Source organism: Dreissena polymorpha, chromosome 11 (assembly GCF_020536995.1).
Source record: "Dreissena polymorpha isolate Duluth1 chromosome 11, UMN_Dpol_1.0, whole genome shotgun sequence".
Classification (NCBI taxonomy): domain Eukaryota; kingdom Metazoa; phylum Mollusca; class Bivalvia; order Myida; family Dreissenidae; genus Dreissena; species Dreissena polymorpha.
In genome coordinates, this window is record NC_068365.1 from 64355827 (window position 1) to 64377214 (window position 21388).

The following is a 21388-nucleotide window of genomic DNA, read 5'->3' on the forward strand; positions in this document are numbered from 1 at the left end:
ACAATAACTAGAAAATACTTATGTTCTGCCTTGATTCAGTGTCACGTTGATAATGCTTGTTCCTCTTGATATTCCATTTAAAAAAAAGTATATAAGGCAAATTACAGATATGTCAAAATAAAGTGTTTGATTTATTTATGGAATGGGTCCTGGAGATAGTATTAATCAATGTAACCTGTCAGATATGTCATTGCTAAATGTTGAGAATATAAATAAGCAATTAAGACTGAACCATGTATTTGAAATTGTTAAAGACATTCATACTTGAAAGAAACTTTTATCTATGTTAAAGATACTCATTCATATGCAACAATGGCAAAAACATACAAGTTTAGAGTGCCCAAATGCTATGGTAAAGGAAATGTTACCTTTAACTACAGTGCAATGAGTGATTGGAATGCTTTGCTAGATACAATAAAGAAAATTTATAATAAACATAAGTTCAAATTAGATGTTAAGAACCATCAATCATGCTTAGCTAAAACACTTTTATTGTACTAATTAGAATATGTGTGATCTAGTCATCATGGCAAATATATTATATAAACATGATTGTAACAACTTACATGTATACTCAATAATTATTAAGGACGTATTGTTCATTTTGTGTAACTTTCACATTGGATTATATTATAGTAAGTATAACCTAAACTGGACCCCATTGAAAATAAGCTTTCGGGCTTGAATGGGCAATCCTCGGTTTTTACACTATATTATCCAAGTTATTGACTTGTACATACTAAGTTTCCCAAAGTTGTGAACCTGTTTCTATAATAAATATATATATATATATATATATATATATATATATATATATATATATATATATATATATATATATATATATATATATATATTTATTTACCAGTCTATGCTGAAAGTATGTGATGGTAAATAAATGTGACATACATGTATAACTATGATATTTAAGTTTTATATTAAATATCATTAGAGTAACATTAAACCATATTTTAAGTGTGAGATAGTTGCTGATATGTTCCCTTCAAATCTAATTTGAGTTGATGTTCTTTCTTTAGACTTCGTTATTTTGTCACATTTTTGTGGTTTTTTTTTCATCGTCAAATCTGGCAGTTTTTTAGACCATATGTTTTGATATGCAGCAATCTCACAAATACTTTAAAGTAATAATTGTTATGTAAATTTGATCAAAACTTGTATATTATGTGTTTCAAACCTGAATAAAAATCAATCACTCAATCATCAATCAATCAATCAATCAATCAATCAATCAATCAATCAATCAATCAATCAATCAATCAATCAATCAATCAATCAATCAATCAATCAATCAATCAATCAATCAATCAATCAATCAATCAATCAATCAATGACTGTTGGCGAGAATGGAAAAGAGCCTTTAAATCTTTCTTCATATTGTATGCAAGCAAGTGCACCTTTCCCTGAAAACACTGTGAATATACCGAAAGCACCATTTCTGTCAGACTACGTAGTTCTTCAATCTTATCTAGTAATCGCACAGTTGTCAGTTTTCGGATTAAGACTCCTGTACATAAGGATTGCATATTGATAAAACCAACATTTCTTCTAAAAATGCCATTTCTTTCCAAAAAAGCCTTCCTTTATAATGATATTTGAAAAATGAGATATTTACCAATTGACCAATAAACATTTGCCAGCTTTTAGTCACAGATTGAAATAATAAAGAACACAGTACATTCCGTATGTTTTAACACACAAATTTATATTCATTATCGTACTAAATACACGCCCACTAACATTCAACATATAATTGCCAATATCACAGACTATTTTGGCTGTAAAAAATATGAAGAGTGCACAACAAGTTTTTCAGGACAAATATTTCTCAACATATTGAAAGAAAGTCTGAACAAATTATTAAATATCACGGATATTGTCAGTAACATTGTCGCCGAAGAAACTGTGTGCAAATGTTAATTGCATACATGCCATGTTTCACAATTAATCGATTTGCTTTCATATTTTATGAAAGACGTTACCGCGACAATTAAGATGCTTTTTGTATTCACAATGACGCACCATGTTGTTGAAGAAAATATAGCGAACCAACAAACTAAAGTATTAACAAAACAGCAACATGGAAAATAAGATATCATTTAGTTTATAATACTGTAAATATTGGCACAAACATGTATGTCTACCAGTTTTGAAGATTCACATTGGCACTATTTTGTTTAGGCACAATTGTAATGACACACACAAAAACACTACCCTATTGCCTGGCATCGACATGTGTTTATGCTTCAGGGAATCGGACTATCTTTTATTAATACGTCCTTAGCTTAGCATGTTCTCGAAAACCACCATCAGATCATCAACTGAACTGCCCTCCAACCTCATACGCATCCAGACCAGTTGTACGATCTGATAGTAACGCATAGCAGTCGTTAATAAATTATTGAAAACAGAAGACTGATCAATCATTAAGTTCTCGTCTCTGCATCGAACAGCCATGTTATTGCACTCCAATGCCAACATCTCTAGCTCAGTTCTCATCTTGCTGTACCACAAAAGTGGTTCAGGGTGGCAGACAATTGCCTGACGTATCTTCTTCACCCACAGTAGCATCCTCGGTCCTTCATTAACAATGTTCGTTATAGATCTTACCAACTCACGCTGCTGCGCAACGTCGAATCCACTCTCTGCCATTAGATTCCTCTCAGGAATCATATAGTAAGGAAGCTGTCTAACGGATATAGCGGTGCGTAATACATCCATTCCCTCGTGAAGCAATTGTAACAAAATTCCTGAATGGAACAATGGCTGTGAGTTGTTTTCTGCCTGCCATAAAACGATGTTCTTCACTATGTATGATGTAACCTCTTTTGTCTGAGGTTTCAAAACATCATTAACGATCATCTTCATGATAACATATATTTTGACTTGCGTGTCGTTTAGATTATTCACAAGCTCCGTCTCAGCAGTATTAAAGCATATCCTCCATTCAATATCGTGTGCTCACTCCATTTAAAACCTATTGGAGTAACAAACGCTCCCATTGCAATAACCTTTTCAACAATTTCCGCCGCTGGCCAGTGACGCGCCCTTGAAGCCCATTTCTGTAATATGATAAGACAGTTACAGCGAATTGCCCCAACCGAATCATTTCTAAAAGGACCCAAAGCCCACGGCAGAGATGGACCAGCGCGTGTATGGTTGACTTCATGATCGGACGAAGAATTCTGGTTTTTGAAATATTCAACAAAATATGTGCTGTTCATTAGAATTCTACCGTGTCCATCATTATTTAGAGAGTCGGTAATAACCGGGATGCGCAAAGGACCAAGTCTCTTAAGAAGTAGTCTACAATATCCGGCATTGCAGCTCTGCATATCCATCTCGAATACATTAATATGGAATGGAATTGTTCCTATGTCAAATCCGTCTTCCACACACACGGTACATGGCAGTAAGTCCCTCCGACTTGCTTCATGCTGTGATTAAGCACCCAACCTGAAGATTTATCCCGTGCATTCATCAACCTATCAAACTCATTCGAAGCTTCTATTCGTTTCTGTCTTATGACGGGCCCATACCCAAGGAGATTCAAAATTGTGCTTGTTTCCTTGGATTCACCTTCATATTCATACTGTAACAAGATAAGTAAATTTTAACTGATGACGTTATACTGAACAACAAATGTATCAGTATCGTAAATTGGTTGATATTCATTTATCAATTGTATAGAAAAAACAACTTCATCGTTTCACATGGTAGCACTTGCGAATATTTTTGAAATATTTATTTAATATCTACTACGTTACTTGCTCATAAATTAAGGTATATTTTCTTTTAACGAACAGATTGGATACAGACGCATGCTGTGATCTTATAGACTTTATATTTGAGGCAAAGAAGACAGATCTTTACTTAGAAAATAATACACTATACAATTATTTCGATATACTTAAATGGTAAATAGCGATTCATGTTATATCAAAAAATATATATATACAAACAACACATTCGACAATAGTATTTTACATTAGTGTTTTAGAACAGAATATTTGGGATTGTCCATGGTCAAGAAAATTAACAATAGCTGTATGACATTTATTAATTATGAGGAATATCCAAAATAGGATGATGGTTATTTGGTGTTTGAGCTAAGGTATTAGAAACTAAAACTACGATGCGATACGCAAAAGTCCCGTTTTCTAATACACAACCGTCGAAATGCTTTTCTTACAATGTTCATGAAGACTTACGACGTATGTCAGAAATGTTACCAAGACAGATATTTATTTATTACATTTAATAATTTTTTAACAATGAGGAATGTTGAAGAAACTTTTTGGGTTTATTAGCAGTCTAATACAGTTATTAACACGATCTTGGAAAATAGTCTTTTGTCGTTTCTTCGCGAGATCGACAATTCTAACAATACTTATTTGATGAAATTTGGTATTGATTCATCCATTTTAATGTGGACATGCGCATTAGCAGCAGGTCGTTCCAGTCCAATGATTTTTACTGTGTTTTTGCCCTTCGAATATCAACATCAAATTTCTAATTGATCAATCGTTCCAAAAGGGGATTTCAGACAAGAACTGTCCGAGTTTCATTTAACTGTATGTGCACTTTCCTTTTAGGTCGGATATGAACATAGTCTCATGTGTTCCGCTTCGTTGATGTTTAGTGAGTAATTGCCCTTGGAATAAAAATTATTTTAAATCATGCATGCTGACACGCTTTGTTTGTCAGGTTGTTTCGCTCCAATAATTGTTCAGGCAGTTATAGCCCGTCTGATAAATTTTCGATTAAATGTTCCAGTGTCAGATCACAGATCACAGATCACAGAACTAATGATCAGTATTTACGAATCTTTATATGCAGCATCCTTACAGGGTGGACATGCGCATATAGACATGTCGTCCCATTGATGTGAGCTTTAATTGTAATATTTCCCATTGCATAATATTTCGTTTCAATTACGATAATGCGTATCGTCGAGGAGTTTAACGGATATTCACGTTAACAATGGTCAACAATTAACACAACAAGTTAATGTCGTGTATTTCATATTTGTAATTGAAAATGTATTAAGGATGAAATTAAATAATTAATTTAGAATTATTTGCAATAATGGAATATAAAAACTCATGGCTTATAATGTTTTTTTAGTGAAGCGGAGGGAAGGATTGCTGCGGAATTTCTTAAAATATATACATGAATGAGCAAACAACACATTTTACTTTACTTAAAATTTAAACAACATAAAGTAAAAGTAGAGTTGAGTGCATCCACTATTACTTACGCTTGATCGCCTTATGAGGCCTGAAGACCCTTCAGTTTTATGTACCATGCCTTTACTGTTTTTTACCCTTGATCGTCTGGTGAGGCTTGGAGATCATTCATGTTTATGCCTCATGCCTCCACTGTTACCCTTGATCGGTTGATGAGGCTCGGAGACCATTCAGTTTTATGTTCTATACCTTCATTGTTACTTACCCTTGACCGTCTGATGAGGCTTGGAGACCATTCAGTTTTAGGTCCTATACATTCACTGTTACTTACCCTTGATCAGTTGATGAGGCTTGGAGACCATTCAGTGTTATGTCCTTTACCTTCATTGTTACTTACCCTTGACCGTCTGATGAGGCTTGGAGACCATTCAGTGTTATGTCCTATACCTTCACTTTTACTTACCCTTGATCGGTTGATGAGGCTTAGAGACCATTCAGTTTTATGTTCTATACCTTAACTGTAACTTACCCTTGACCGTCTGATGAGGCTTGGAGACCATTCAGTTGTATGTCCTATACCTTCATTGTTACTTACCATTGACCGTCTGATGAGGCTTGGAGACCATTCAGTGTTATTTCCTATACCTTCACTGTAACTTACCCTTGATCGGTTGATGAGGCTTGGAGACCATTCAGTTTTATGTCCTATACCTTCACTGTAACTTACCCTTGATCGCCCGACGAGGCTTGGAGACCATTTAGTTTTATGTCCTATACCTTAACTGTAACTTACCCTTGACCGTCTGATAAGGCTTGGAGACCATTCAGTTTTATGTCCTATACCTTCACTGTTACTTACCCTTGACCGTCTGACGAGGCTTGGAGACCAATCAGTTTTATGTCCTATACCTTCATTGCTACTTACCCTTGATCGGTTGATGAGGCTTGGAGACCATTCAGTTTTATGTCCTATACCTTCACTGTTACTTACCTTTGATCGTCCGACGAGGCTTGGAGACCATTAAGTTTTATGTGCATTGCCTCCACGGTAACTTTCCCATGATATCCCTATGAGGCGTTGAGACAATTAAGTTTTATGTTTATTGCCTTCACTGTTACGTACCCTTGATCACTCGATGAGGCCTTGGGACCATTCATTTTTATGTCCGATACCTCGACTGTAACGTACCCTTGATCACCCGATGAGGCCTTGGGACCATTCAGTTTTATGTTCATTGCCTTCACTGTTACGTACCCTTGATCACCCGATAAGGCCTTGGGACCATTCAGTTTTATGTAGATACCTCCACTGTTACGTACCCTTGATCACCCGATGAGGCCTTGGGACCATTCAGTTTTATGTTTATTGCCTCCACTGTTACGTACCCTTGATCACCCGATGAGGCCTTTGGACCATTCAGTTTTATTTTTATTGCCTCCACTGTTACGTACACTTGATCGCCCGATGAGGCCTTGGGACCATTCAGTTTTTATGTCCGATACCTCCACTGTTACTTACCCTTTATCGCCTGATGAGCCTTGGGGTCCAGACTGTGTAATGTCGGAGATTTCCACTGTTACTTATCCTTGATCGGTTGATGAGCCTTTGGGTCCATTCCGTGTAATGCCTGACACCTCCTTCCGCTATCTGCGTGAAGAAAACAACAGAATCTAGTTTGATTGCAAAACCGCTAATCGTTGGAACTAGAAAAGACTCGAACAGACGCGATGTCTTCTCCAATATTATTGGAAATAACACTTATACTATGTGAAATAATCATAATCGTTATTGTCCTTCGCATATAGTTCATAATGATTTAAACATATTTTGATAATTACTTTAAATAGAAAATTGGGAGTGATTTATTCTTGAATTTTTACGCTGATTTTGTCTTTTTTATATTGATTATCGAAACAATAGTTTTCAATATTTATATAGGTAATATTGTTTTAGTTTTTCAAGGGGTACAGTTGTGTACACATCAAAAAAATTGTTACCTTACTACTTATAACTAATATAGTATAATTATAATTATTTATTTCGGATGTGTAGGCTTGATGCACCTATTATTGTTTCCCGTGTTTAAAAGGACCTGTTAACAAATATTTTTTAAGTCATTAAATGCTTTGCTGGATGAATGTAAACATTATAAGTAAACCGCTCCAGTATAAAACATTAACATAATTTAAGAAAAAAACAAGGGTACCGAACCTGATCTTGACATTGAATTGCAAAGCTATCATCGCAACCACTCAGCCATCCGGACTATAATTTCATGTAATTCATGTTATTCTTTATGTAAGCAATCAACGTATGGTCACCAAAACCAACATACGAAACGCTCTAAATTATTGAATCACACTTACTTCAAATTACGATTTATCTTGTGTGAAAATCTTTTTTTTTCCGCGGGTCTTCTACATAAACGTCAAATCGCTCCTAGATGTACAATGTTTGTTTTGCGAAAAAGTTGGAAAATTGTTATTTCGATTATCTGTGAATAAGTCCCTTTTAGAACCTTCACATATCCTTCTATCACAATACATCGTATCCAATAATGCTTGGATGTACTGTGTGTTTTAAAGTAATAATACAAACCCAACTTATATGGTTAATAAATAGAGGATATTTGTTGGATTCGGTCAATCATCGATTTTAATTCACGAGTGATCATAGCAAATGATATTTTCACGAGTGGCGCAGTCACTAGTGCAACTATATTTTGTCTATGATCACGAGTGAATTAAAATCGATATTCCACCGAATCCAACAAATGTTCTTTTTATGTTATGCTTTTTTTCACAGTTTATATTCATTGTTAAAGCGTTTAATTAAAGAATTATACTTGAATAATGACGTAATTTCGTAAACAAATTTTTAATTCACTGATATTTCTCTATAAACTACCGGAAAGCATAACCCACCGAAACATTAAATTATGCCGAAAGCAGGCAAGTCAAATTATCTTAAGAACAATTCTTTCAAATATGAATTATAAACCAGCATGCAAAGTAGCCTTAGACAACATTAAACAAGTTAAAGTTTATATTAACATATTTACATCAAGAAACATATTTTCTTTTAAGTGTTATAAGGAAGCCTTTAAATTCCCAAGCTTAGTCCAGAATACAGAACAATTTACATGCCATGCATGTTTAACTGCAAAGCTAAAACAATTACTTAAACAAGTCAACTGATTACCTGCCGTGTTGTATTTTGCCTTGTATTAAAGTACATTCCATTGAGCGATATAGACTGTAACATGATATGTTCCTGTTGAAATGAACAAATAGGATAACCATCTCCGTTGTTTAAAATCGGGAATAAGGAAAATAATTCACATTCCATGAGATATTAGCTGTACCGTTTGTTCATGTGATACCCTAAATGGTTTGTATGCGGCTATTATTATATCCTTGTATAGTTTCGTTATTACAAATAGGGTAATTTTAAACATAAAAAATCAGTTTAGAGGAAATGTTACGCATTGGGGCCGAACCACCAAATTGAGTACCGCCTGAATGTTTGTACGTATGTTATAGTTAAGGTAATGACTGAAAGTACACAAATCATACTGGCTATTAGCATCTGACAAAAATACCTGATAGTGATACATGCACTGCAATACAAGTATGTGAATGAATTATGAGTAAATAAAGTGTGCTTACAAAATCAAGCATTATAGTGTATAACTTATGTGCTTAATAAGTGTTTTGACAAAGAGTCAAATGAATTGAAATTGCACGCGATGCGAACGATATCGTAGGACGAACTTAGGGCACTCCAATGTACAAAAGCACAGCCATTTACTGATTATTTTTTCGATATACATTTATATATGATATAAATATCTGTTAGCAAGTAATGCAAGGTATACGCTTCCTGAACACACAATTAAAGAACAGAAACCGTGTTTTTCTATTCTTAGTTATATCCGTGACCTGACTGGCGATTAGTAGAATTCTGTTTAAGGCATGCATGTATGTTACTTTAACAGAAAATTCCACCATTCAAACTAGCGTTATTGAAAATATTTTTTTTATGAGCAGTAACCTACTATTTTTCATGCGTTACAAAATACAAAACGTTCAGTTGCCGAATTCAATCGAACGGACAAGGCAGCCTAAGCAATCCCTACATTTGGAATATGGATTGTACAAACATCGTAAAATAAAGTTTAAGAGAAGGACAAGTGATACCATTGAATACCATTGAATACCATTGAGGCTAAAAGTCTTACAATAATGAGTGCAAATAAAGTATAAAGGATGATATCGATCTTCCAATTATAGGCTTAGGCATAAAATGACTCAGCGTTGTCTGCAAATAGCATTGCTTGCTGCAAATAGTGTTGTCACATGCCTTGTCACCGGCATTACTGGCTGCAAATATCGTTGTCACATGCCTTGTCACCGGCATTGCTTGCTGAAAAATATCGATGTCACATATCTTGCCTCGGACATTACTGTCGTTGTCACAAACTTCATATCGGGAATTGCTGTCTGCAAATATCGTTGTCATATACCTTGTCTTGGACATTACTGCCTGCAATTATCGTTGTCACATACCTTGTCTTGGACATTGTTGCCTGTAATTATCGTTGTCATATATCTTGTATTGGAAATTACTGTCTGCATCTATCGTTGTCACATACCAGGTCTCGGATGTCACTTTCTGCAAATAAGTTGTCGTACACCTTGTCTTTGACATTACTGTCTGCATATATCGTTGTCACATACCATGTCTTGCACATAACTCTCGGAATATATCGTTGTCACATACTTTTTCTTGGACATTACTGTCTGCAATCATCGTTGTCACATACATTGTCTTGGACATTGTTGTCTGCTAATATTGTTGTCACATAACTTGTCTTAGAGATTGTTGTCTGCAAATATCGTTTTCACATACCTTGTCTCGGATATAACTGTCTGCAATAATCGTTGTCGCATAACTTGTCTCGGACATTGTTGTCTTCAAATATTGTTGTCACATACCTTGTCTTGGAAATTTATGTCTGCAAATATCGTTGTCACATACCTTGACTCGGATATTACTGTCTGCAATAATCATTGTCACATTACTTGTCTTTGATATTGTTGTCTGCAAATAATGTTGTCACATACCTTCAAACTCTTCGACATTGCTGTCTGCAAATTACATTGCCACATATATTGTCTTGGAAATTACTGTCTGCGAATATCGATGTCACATATCTTTTCTTGGACATAACGGTCTGCATATATCGTTGTCACATACCTTGTCTTGGAAATTGTTATCTGCAAATATCGTTATCACATACCTTGTCTTGGAAATTGTTGTCTGCAAACATCGTTGTCACATAACTTGTCTTGGAAATTGTTGTCTGCAAATATCGTTTCCATCTATTTATTTAAACCACCAGGGTCCTTTTCTCTGAAACCGCAAGGATCAGCGATTTACAATTTGGTGAACGTCACCGTATGTTTTTCCGCTACTATTTTTGGTAAAATCATGCCCAAGGGTCAAAAGTAGCCAATTCCATCGGATACTTGTTTTAAGTAAAAGCTATAATTGAATCATAATACAATCTGAGGCCAGTATATAAAAAACAACAGACTACAGTAATTGTGCGCACATCTCAAAATCTACACAGATCATGTCGGTTTCTACAAGTCTCAGGTGAGCGACATATGGCCTTTAGGCAAACTTGTTTTGTCAACTTGTTTGTCAACAGTCGTCATTTACAACTGCTCTATGTGATATATAATGCATTTAATACCAAAACCAAGCAATGCTCGCTTAAATAGGAGCATATTAGATATCTAGTTTCTGTATTAACACTATTGAATTGTATAAACATTATCACAAACGAGTGGTTTAATGGACAGACTCGATGGTTCTTTGGTTACTATGGTTACCATGGTATTACAATCAACAATTGAGAACACAGTAGAGCAATAAACCAAACAGATAACAGTCCAATGACATTTTTTGAAATCTAATAACAAGGCATTTTGAAATAAGTCTCGTCTTGTTATGCAAGGAAGCTGTAGTCAATGCAGATAATTTAACAGAAAGATGAGCCAAATAATACCGGATGAGGTCGCCTTGGCGTAGCGTATATGGTGTCTGCCTGGAGACCGTTATTTCACGGGTTCGATCTACAACGTTAAAGCGATTATTATAGATCGCAAAAGAACCTACTACTGGTTCTTACCAGTAAATTAACTCGAGTGCGTTTCGTAAAGCCATAGGCTTGCGAGGCAATATTGTTAACATAAATAGGTTTAAACTCAGGACAAACGAATTCGTCGATCACTCGTATCTTTTCGTGAGATCATTTTGATGAAAAATACTTAACATAAATAAACATACTCCGTAATTTACACAAGTAGCGTTGTTTAAGTTCAATTTTAAAGTAAACGTCAGTGTTGAAACCATTAGATCGGCATAATTTAAGAGTTACTTCCCTTGCGCCTTGAAAGTTTCAGACTGAAGTACTTCAGGACTTAAATGAAGTCGAACATTTTAAATGTGTGAGTTCTGCATAACGATATATATCAAGGGTTTCAAGGCGAATTTTTATTGAATAAGCCAAAAGACCGTTTGAAATTCACGTGACTTGTTTGCTATTTTGGTTAGATAGTTGTGCTTTTGCCGTTTGAAAAGTATTTATGCGATAGCTCGGTTGTCAGTTAATCCATTCACACATATTGTATCATCTTACGGTTGTCAGTTAATCCATTCACACATATTGTATCATCTTACGGTTGTCAGTTAATCCATTCACACATATTGTATCATCTTACGGTTGTCAGTTAATCCATTCACACATATTGTATCATCTTACGGTTGTCAGTTAATCCATTCACAAATATTGTATCATCTTACGGTTGTCAGTTAATCCATTCACACATATTGTATCATCTTACGGTTGTCAGTTAATCCATTCACACATATTGTATCATCTTACTATTTTAATTTATCTACCTCTTAAATATCGTCCAGTACATCAACATGAAATTGAACGCTTAATATGTTCTTTGTTCTTTGTTATACGTTTAATGGAGATAACGTATTGTGTGTTTATATTTAGTCAGTTCTTTTGCTCCGACAGTTATTGACGTTTACACTTAAGTTACCATGGTGTTGTGATACAACAAAGCAAACTGTCTCTATAAAAGGTTTATTACGTTAGAAATTGATCACAAAATACATTTCCAGCAAATCTGTTTTGAAAAAGGATTCAGGCATGATTGACTGACACCCGCACAAAAACCAGAGAGCCAATTGTTCTTAAAATTAAATATTTCAATAAAATACCCCTATAAAACCTAATGTTATTTAGCGGCAATGAAATCCGAGAACTTTTCAAAGAGAATTGTTAGTAAAACATTTAAATATATTGAGCCATATAATAATAGTTTCAATTTTGTTGCATGGATCAGTGAAAGGTTCAGAAGAGTTTAGCCCGCGGGCTCGATCAGGGCTTTTTTTCTTCTGTGACAATGGCTGTTTTTCACAAATTTCGCGACTCATATGTTCACAATTTCAAGAAGTTTCCAACTCAAATTTTCACAATTTTGAACAGTTCGCGACATATTTTGTCACAAAATGTGGGTGTGTGGGGGGGGGGGGGGGCAAGGCCGCTTAAAAAAAGGAAAAAAAGCACTGTTGATAGATAAAACCATTACTTTCGTATTCGTTGTTCAAAGATGTGCAGCATCAGACCCATTTATTGCGAAATCGTCAAGGAACTTCATGGCGTTGTCCATGGCAAATAAATGTTCAAGTGCTTGCATTACAATTGCTCGCATGGCTGCAAGATATTATTCCGCTTAACAAGCCTCGCTCTTGGAAAACTGTGCTTAACGCATGCGCGTAAAGTGTCGTCCATGATTAGCCTGTGCGATCCGTATAGGCTAATCTTGAACAACACTTTTCGCGTAAATGGATTTTTGTTAATTGAAAAAATCATTAAAAGCTTAATATGTCGTCCCTGATAAACCTGTGTGAATCTCACAGGTTAATCTGGGACGAACCTTTGCGCACATGCATTAAGCCCAAGTTTTCCAGACCGAGACTTAAATGAACGCGTTTGTCACGCGCGCGAATCGTGACGCTCGCTATATGGCTTCCATGAAAAAAATCTCGAAAACCGCAAGATTTTATTCAACGCCTTCTTCAGTTGTACATTAACTTCGATATTGGACTATTTACGGGAAATTCTACACTTCAGAGGAAGATAATTGTTGGCGGCTGCCGCACAGCAAACCGCCGTATCTCTCACAGAGAGTACAAAAAACCCGCGATCATTTATCATGTTTCTCAAAGCGCGTTTTGTGCAGTGTGTTGTGAAACTTTAATGAAACGGTTTACGGACGCGTGGAGTAATGTCCGTCTTAGAAAACGTCGGCTACGCTTGCTTGGTTTTGACGTTAGCCGCCACCTTTGTTAGTATAGCGACGCCATATTGGCTTGTGTCCGCTGGACAATTCGTTCATGGTCTGGTACATCAGGGGCTATTCGTGCATTGCGAAAAGGTGGATTGCATGTGGACATTCGAACACGCAAATGTGTTAAACGAAATTCCGAGTAAGTATACGAACAAATATCGCTGTAAATATTTATAAAGCATATATATTTTAGTTCACGGGTCATTTAAAGATGTGCAACATCTGATCCATTTATTGAGAAATCAATCAACAGATATCGCTGTAAATATGTTTAGTCAGTACACACACAGATATCTCTGTAAATATGTATGGTAAGTATACAAACAGATATCGCTGTAAATATGTTTAGTAAGTATACAAACAGATATCGCTGTAAATATGTTTAGTAAGTATACAAACAGATATCGCTGTAAATATGTATAGTAAGTATACAAACAGATATCGCTGTAAATATGTATAGTAAGTATACAAACAGATATCGCTGTAAATATGTATGGTAAGTATACAAACAGATATCGCTGTAAATATGTTTAATAAGTATACAAACAGGTATCGCTGTAAATATGTTTAGTAAGTATACAAACAGATATCGCTGTAAATATGTATAGTAAGTATATGAACACATATCGCTGTAAATATTTATAAAAAATATATAATTTAGTTCACGGGGTAGATCGATGATTTTCACAGTAGAAGCAATTAATTTCCAACTGTAAAATTATGATATTCCTATGTAATTCACATGTTATCATACAAACAGTTTCATGTGCTCAAAAATAATAATACAATTCTTAATGAAAATCAACATGTATTCTTCAAGATGAATTATTATAGCTGATCTTCCGAAAAATAAGAAAATTATAACGTGGTCTACAGAGCATAATAAGTTATTTAAAACTCCTAATGTTATTATTCAAACTGTGAATAATAAAACTGGATATTATTAATACTGGTCTCTGTCTAACTGTGAAATGACGTCGATAATATGATGCCATGATGTTATTTTCTCCGCGAAATACTGCCTTTTCATCATTATCAAAAGCTTTAATTAGCAATATTATATGCTGGGTTTTGGTAAATAATCAATTTAATTCAACTCGTAATAAGACAAAATATAAACGTTGTCTGATCACTTTGTGAACTAGAATAAAAAATCTAGCATAACTATTAGATATCCTCTATAAAATAAACCTACTAACTAAAAGACAAAATTAAGCCGCAAAACCGATCTCGGCATATTGCAATGGAGCTCTCATTTCAATTGTTAAATTGTGTGTCTGATAATGTTTGAATAAAAATAACTTCCGTTTGTTTAAACAAATATATGCTGTTCTATTGCGTGGTCATCAAACCAGTTGGAGTTAAGAAGAAACATTAGATCTGTAAATCTTACTGTATTCCCCCTACCTGTGAACCACGTAATGTTGGCAGTTACTGACCTAAGTACGCTTAGTACTGGTTACAGCAAGTTGTAATGAGGTCTGAATCTCACTGTTTAAACATTCACCTTTTAAAAAGAAATTTGACTTTCTTGAAAATGCTATTCGAATCAGCGCGTGCAAAAGCAAACGACGCGTGCACAAGACAACACCGCACAATTAAGATTAAAGATCACTAATAATATTAGAATCATTGATATATCGGGCTACATAAAACTCTGAAAAAACAGCACTAGACATGTCCCATAAGATAATGTTTCTCGAAGATTCAGAGGCAGTCTTAATAATTGATACAACAGAAAAAAAAGAATTATTGCAACTGTATTTGGTGTTAATTACTGACGTAGACGGTTAAATATTATACAAGACAAACAAACTAGAAATGACCCATGGTGTAATGTTGTTTTGGTATTCACAGACAGTGTATAAAATTGCCGATGCAGAAATAACACTCTTTAAAATAATATCGTTTTTCGAATACTTGGATCGTTTGTAATGACAAAGCCTTACGTTTGTATAGGAAAATTCAATAGCGAACATTGTATAAATCAAGGTCAAAATAGAATAAGAAAATACTGATATTACTGTTTGATTTTGTTTCGTCACAGAAGATGAATTGTTCGACGTTTTTTGTCAGACAAACTATGTTCACCCGAACAATGATGTTCACGAGACGCCAACGACAACAGACACAAATTATTAGCGTTCGATTTTCTTCAAACACTACTTATAAATTGTATGATGCATATATTATACAGAACGTTTTGAACTTGTATAAGCTTTATCGTTGTTTTTGCTGTTGTTGTTGTGTTTTAAAGTTGTTAGCCTGAAAATGGATCAGCTCGTTGTCGCAGATAACTACGTCACTTTCAATTACATTTCCAGGTGGAAAAATGTGTGTAATTGTTCGACTACTAAATCGGGGAGAAATAATAGACCTGTATCTAAATATTCTAAGGATTATTATTTGTGCCGCACACGGCTGGTGCTTTTTTTATTCTGGACTTCTATTTAAAGCAATGTTACGCATACCATCTTAAAATCATACAAAATGCACAAAAAAAAAACGAAAACAAGTTTGGTTAAACATTAGCGAATAAGACGGAACGACCGGTAGTAATTAAACCAACCGTTAAAAACCTGAAATGGAATTCATTCTTGTAATAATAAAAATAATATCACTATTGGTGTAGTTGAGGCATTTCATATCATTAAACTATATGTTATGTTGTCATTGCTATGTTACTTTCGAAATGTAGGTAAGTGCTTAAAATACAGATCAAAGTATCGAAGCGTTGACAAACCTGGACCCCCTACCTTAAATACGTGACGTCGTTTCGTAGTGACAACGTCATCTCGCCAAAATAACGTCATAACGGTGGTCAGCAAAATAGAGAATTATTGTATTATATTGTTGACTCCATCGAAAGCGTGAGTACTTCGAAACGTTTTGTTGGATATATACACATTCCCCGCGTTGATGGATTCAGTGACTTCAACTTTGTGATTTTCAGCTAATTTGAATTAATTTATGTCTTAATTAGCAACAAGTGTGTATGAATGCTGTTAAGTTTGTCTGAATTACTTGTCTGTTTGCTTGTTTGTTTTTGTTGTTTGATTTTTTTGCCGCCGATTTCAAAAGAATATACGTCATATCACGTCGGTCAGTCTACCAGCTCACACTTTTCTTGAGACTGCTGGTTTGGCAGTACTAACAACCTCCGCTGAGAGATTTGACGGGAAACAGCCTGGCTGGATCAAATCCCTGCTTTACTAACCAACCACGACACTATAGACTTGCCTCGTGGTACTTTAATTTTGCCGTATATATTTTACTTTTTTTATTATTTTTTTGGTAATTATTGTATTTATTATGAACTAAACTTATTAACTATTTTCAAATTGTAAACGAAAATGATACTTCGTCCAATAAAATAAAATCCTACCAAATCCGACAACTCTGCGTGGAAATTGATAGTACTAAGTGCACAGACTTATGATAGTAGCTGAATACCGCCCTATTTGAATCAGAGATAGGGGTAGAAACGCCATATAAAACAATGTATGACCAGTCCAAAAAGGGTTATGTGGCACAACAGGGGATCACACCAGCGATCCCCAGACTTGTATGTCTGCGCTCTAGCAACTAAGCGAGCCTGCCCTGTCATTATCTTTTACACTGACACAGGGTCACCAGTGGGATATTCCCGCTGCGTTTATACTACGTGAAAATATGACACTACATGGATGTTTTGTTGAAGCCTTGTTCGATGTAACCTTCTTATTCGGGCTCTATTTCTACATGCATTTTCCCTTCAATTCGTCTTATCGTTGATATTACAGTGTAATTGTGTGCGACAGTTCTCATGGAAAGTAAAACCGGAAACCGTACAGTTACTTACGGAAATTGCCGATTGTGTGCTACATTGTATTAAACTATACATGACCTGGTAGTTTAAGTGCGCGAGTTATTTAGAACGGAAACGTAATTACAAAAACAATATACTGAACTAAATATCGAACAGAGTTAACGCTTGTGGCCGTGAACTTGTCAAGAATTATTGGATATTTGTCCGACCATGCACTCTGGGATATTCGTCAACCGATAAGCTCGGCGCTCCGGTGTTTGTGTACAAATAATGCGCGCGTTTCTACAGTCGCTGTGAGAATAGGGTGTAGAAAAGTAGTTTAAAAGAGAGATGCAAACAGAGCACAGATTTTCCGAGACGTTTGCAAAACAGCTGCAAGACTGCGATGTTTAGCTCACCCGAGCATGGTGTACTTATTGACAGCTTACAGGATACTGTGTTGTGAGTTCTACCTTAGTCCGTACCTGCGTGCGATCATTTGTTTATCTTCTAACGACTTCTACATGACCGGCGTGCAGATTTTAAATGAAACTTTAATGTTATATGTAACCGCAATGTTACATGTTACCGCAAGGCTCAGTGGTTTAATATTTAATGTTTAACATCGTATGATGGTCGAAATCGGCCTCATTATAGAGGTTACTTTTTAAATATGTTTGTCTTAAAATCTTTAATTTGTTCTTATACTGTCTCAGACTATAATAATTCATACAGTGTGGGAGCCCGAAATGAAAAATACAGTTATTACACAAAAACATCGCCCACTCAACGCAAAACAGGTCTGTTGTTTTCATATATCAAGTGAGAGACATTGGGCCGGTATATCCTCTTGGTTATGAAGAGTCATTGGACTAGTTAAAAGACAGTGTTAGTGAGCGAAAAACGAAAGTCGATAATCGTGTACTGCACTGAACGAATGGGCGGTATTCTGAACGGCGATGCTATATTTACTGCAATGGTGCATTGTTCAGTATTGTGCGAGAAAATATTATTTCTCGAATTTAAAAAGCGATTAATTTTTCGGCGTGTTGTGTTTTAGAAAAAGCGATGAAATACTAATTAAGTTTTAGAGTGTTAATTCACGGTTAATAAGTTTCTTTATATAGAAGAACCCACACTGTACGTTATAGATGGAATTGATTTTCATAGCGTAAGTGTTTGTTCCGGATTAATATAATTTCGCTTTGTAAGCGAAAAACGGGCTCTAAAATGTTGAGATAGAAATGAACATGCTTGAACCAAGTATTGCTATAAGGTAAAACGTGTTAATTTTCTATAATTAGTAGCCATTTTTCATCATGCAACAATTTCTTGTGCAAAACTTGAGTACTAATAATGTATTGTATTATATCAATTTAGACACGAGGGGAAGTAAACGAGGCTAAAGGTGTCGTCACATATTAGCCTGTTCAGTCCGCGCAGGCTAATCATGTTGAAACTTTCCGCATATACTGAAATTTCGTTTAGATGAGACTTAAATAAAACATTCCATAAAAGCGGACAGTGTCTTCCTTGATTAGCGTGTGCGAATACACAGGCTAAGCTGGGACGTCATTTTATGCATTTGCATTAAGCCCCTTTTTCCGAAAACATGACTTATACGTTTAATGGCGTCAGTCATTTCTGCATGTTCACATGCTGCATTTTCGTATTGAAATAAGGATTTATAAAGACTACAAATCAGACCACCTGTTTAAACATCAATTCCAAATCGTTATACATCGACTATCAGCGGAATCGTCCGTAAGATAAATGCAATAAATCGTCTGCTGATTCAGAGTGCATAGATTATTGTGTATGATTTTACATAAACGTACGGGATTCACTTAAAGGCATTGGATTATCAACACAAGCCGTGTAGTTAGAGTAAAGACTCTCCCCTTCGTATTTGTTTCTTATTCGACTTGCTTTTTCGCCTAATACAAATCATTCCCAGATGGTTTTCTGATTCCATAATGATGGCAAATGTATATTCGAAATTTCGAGACGTGGAGTTTGTTTTATTGAAAATTTCCTAGTGCGAAAATTCGTTCAGGTGAGATGTAACCGCGGTTAGATTCCACTAGCATTATCGTGGCTCAGAAATACGGAGATTGTAGACTTGAGTAGTAGTCATTTCTTTGAAGTGAAACGGGTAAACATACAACTTCCAAGAAAAGTTAGTGGGCAATTCACAGAAAATTTCTTCAAAAAGGAATGGAGATGAAACATGAAAGGAAAAATATATCGTGTGGATAATCAAAGCTATTCATAGTTTCGGTAAATGTTTTCTACAAAAAGCTAGCACAGAAAGCGGACAAGAAAATGTGAGGAGGAACGTAAACGTTCTGTACGTTCTATTGGCTGAAAACACTTCCTGTGATACGTGTGTACACACATGAACAAAGATGAACAAAACGTACGTAATCATTCAAGGAAAATACGGTATAAAATACTTGATGGTGTAAGTGTTATAATGAAGTGTTAGAAATGGGTGTTGGGGTGAAATGACGGTTGTAAACGTTTGCTCGTAGAATACAATATTGTCTGTAAACAATTGACAATCAGCCGACTATTTTACCCATGACGTTTGTGCCGTATTAACTGAACGGAACATTAAACTCGACGTCAAAAAACGATGTCCCACATCGAAAGTTTTGGATACGTTTGCGTTGTGCTTTCATTCGCCGCGATAGTGATATGCTATGTGACGCCCTATTGGTTGATAGGCGACGGGGACTATATAATCCATCCCGTGCACAAGGGGCTGCTTGCACTCTGTAACAATGACACGTGCACGTGGCTCGTGAATGACAGGCAGATTCACGACCAACTTCCAGGTAAAGTCAATTGCCGACAGGTTCGCTACTCATATCTAAAGACGGAGTTACTTAAATTTAATCAAAGAATGTTCCAGATAACATGTTTGTGGGAAAGAAAATAGTTATTATTTGTTATGTTATTGCAAATTGTTTGCAGCGATTTAAATACTATTGTTCAAAATTTAGTAACCAAACTCTGCAAATTATTAATACAGGTTATACAAATTATCTATACAATTCAATGTATATAATAACAACGTTTTAGAGCAATACATCTTGCTAACAAATACGAGCGCGAAGTTACGGAAAAAGCCTCCGAAGTTCGCATTTCATTACGCTTAATTATTGAGTTCGTAAGTATGATCTTGCAGATAAGTCAATTGAGACTTTATATGCCTAAGTGTTGTATATTTTTTCACCAAAACAGTTGCGAACTACGAACGCAAAGTAATATCAAGTATCTTAATGTATTAAAGTGTCGCAAACTGAAAAAAAAACCATTTAAGACAGATATAACGAAACGGACATATTCCTAAACTATGTGTTTGAAAAGCATTATTCACTGTAATTAAGAATTATGTAAAACAAAAATGAAATTTATATTGCTTAATACAACGAAATTCAAATGTATAAAATGTCTGTCTTCCGTATCTTTAATGACGCAATATTCATGAGTGTTGATAAGAACGATGGGGGTTTTCAGCAACCTATAGCGCTATCTTTCAATGAATCATGGACGAGATAAATATCTTTAAATGGCGGAACATTTACTCGTAATATTTTGCATTTCCTGTCACGTGTTCCAGATTTCAAAGAAATAAACACAAAAAAACACCGAATTGCTTGGCAGACGTAAGATAGTGTTTTAAATTGCAAAACGTGTCTTTTCTTTGTGCGTGCAGCAAACATCTGAATACTACAAATGTGTTTTGTTTAGCGAATAGCGTGATGTTCGAATAGTATACAATAGGTAATTATATTTAATATATTTGACGTTTACACATCAATCCGATTCGAAGCCAAATTAGACATGCTATACGTGCATCACAATGCATTCTTGTTGTAACAATTCCCTTGTGAGTTTCACTGCAATGATCGCTAGAATATGTCGACACAAAAATTATATACATTTA

General features: G+C 35.2%; 1 protein-coding gene across 23 annotated transcripts in view; it reads left to right on the forward strand.

Annotated features, from left to right (window-relative positions):
* LOC127851091 (uncharacterized) overlaps window positions 1–21388 on the forward strand; it is a 194396-nt gene that overhangs the window by 56651 nt on the left and 116357 nt on the right. For 3 of the 23 annotated variants that reach the window (XM_052384597.1, XM_052384598.1, XM_052384600.1), the window contains exon 1: window positions 17946–18604. The exons of 7 other annotated variants lie outside the window; for them this stretch is intronic. Coding sequence is in view for 10 of the 16 variants with exons in the window: in XM_052384616.1 (XP_052240576.1) it covers window positions 13584–13785 (202 nt within the window). In the remaining 6 variants the exon portion in view is untranslated. Of the gene's footprint in view, window positions 1–13429; window positions 13786–17556; window positions 17896–17927; window positions 18710–19028; window positions 20274–21388 lie in introns of those variants that run through there. 13 more of the 23 variants (XM_052384596.1, XM_052384599.1, XM_052384613.1 and 10 more) reach the window with 12 other exon arrangements.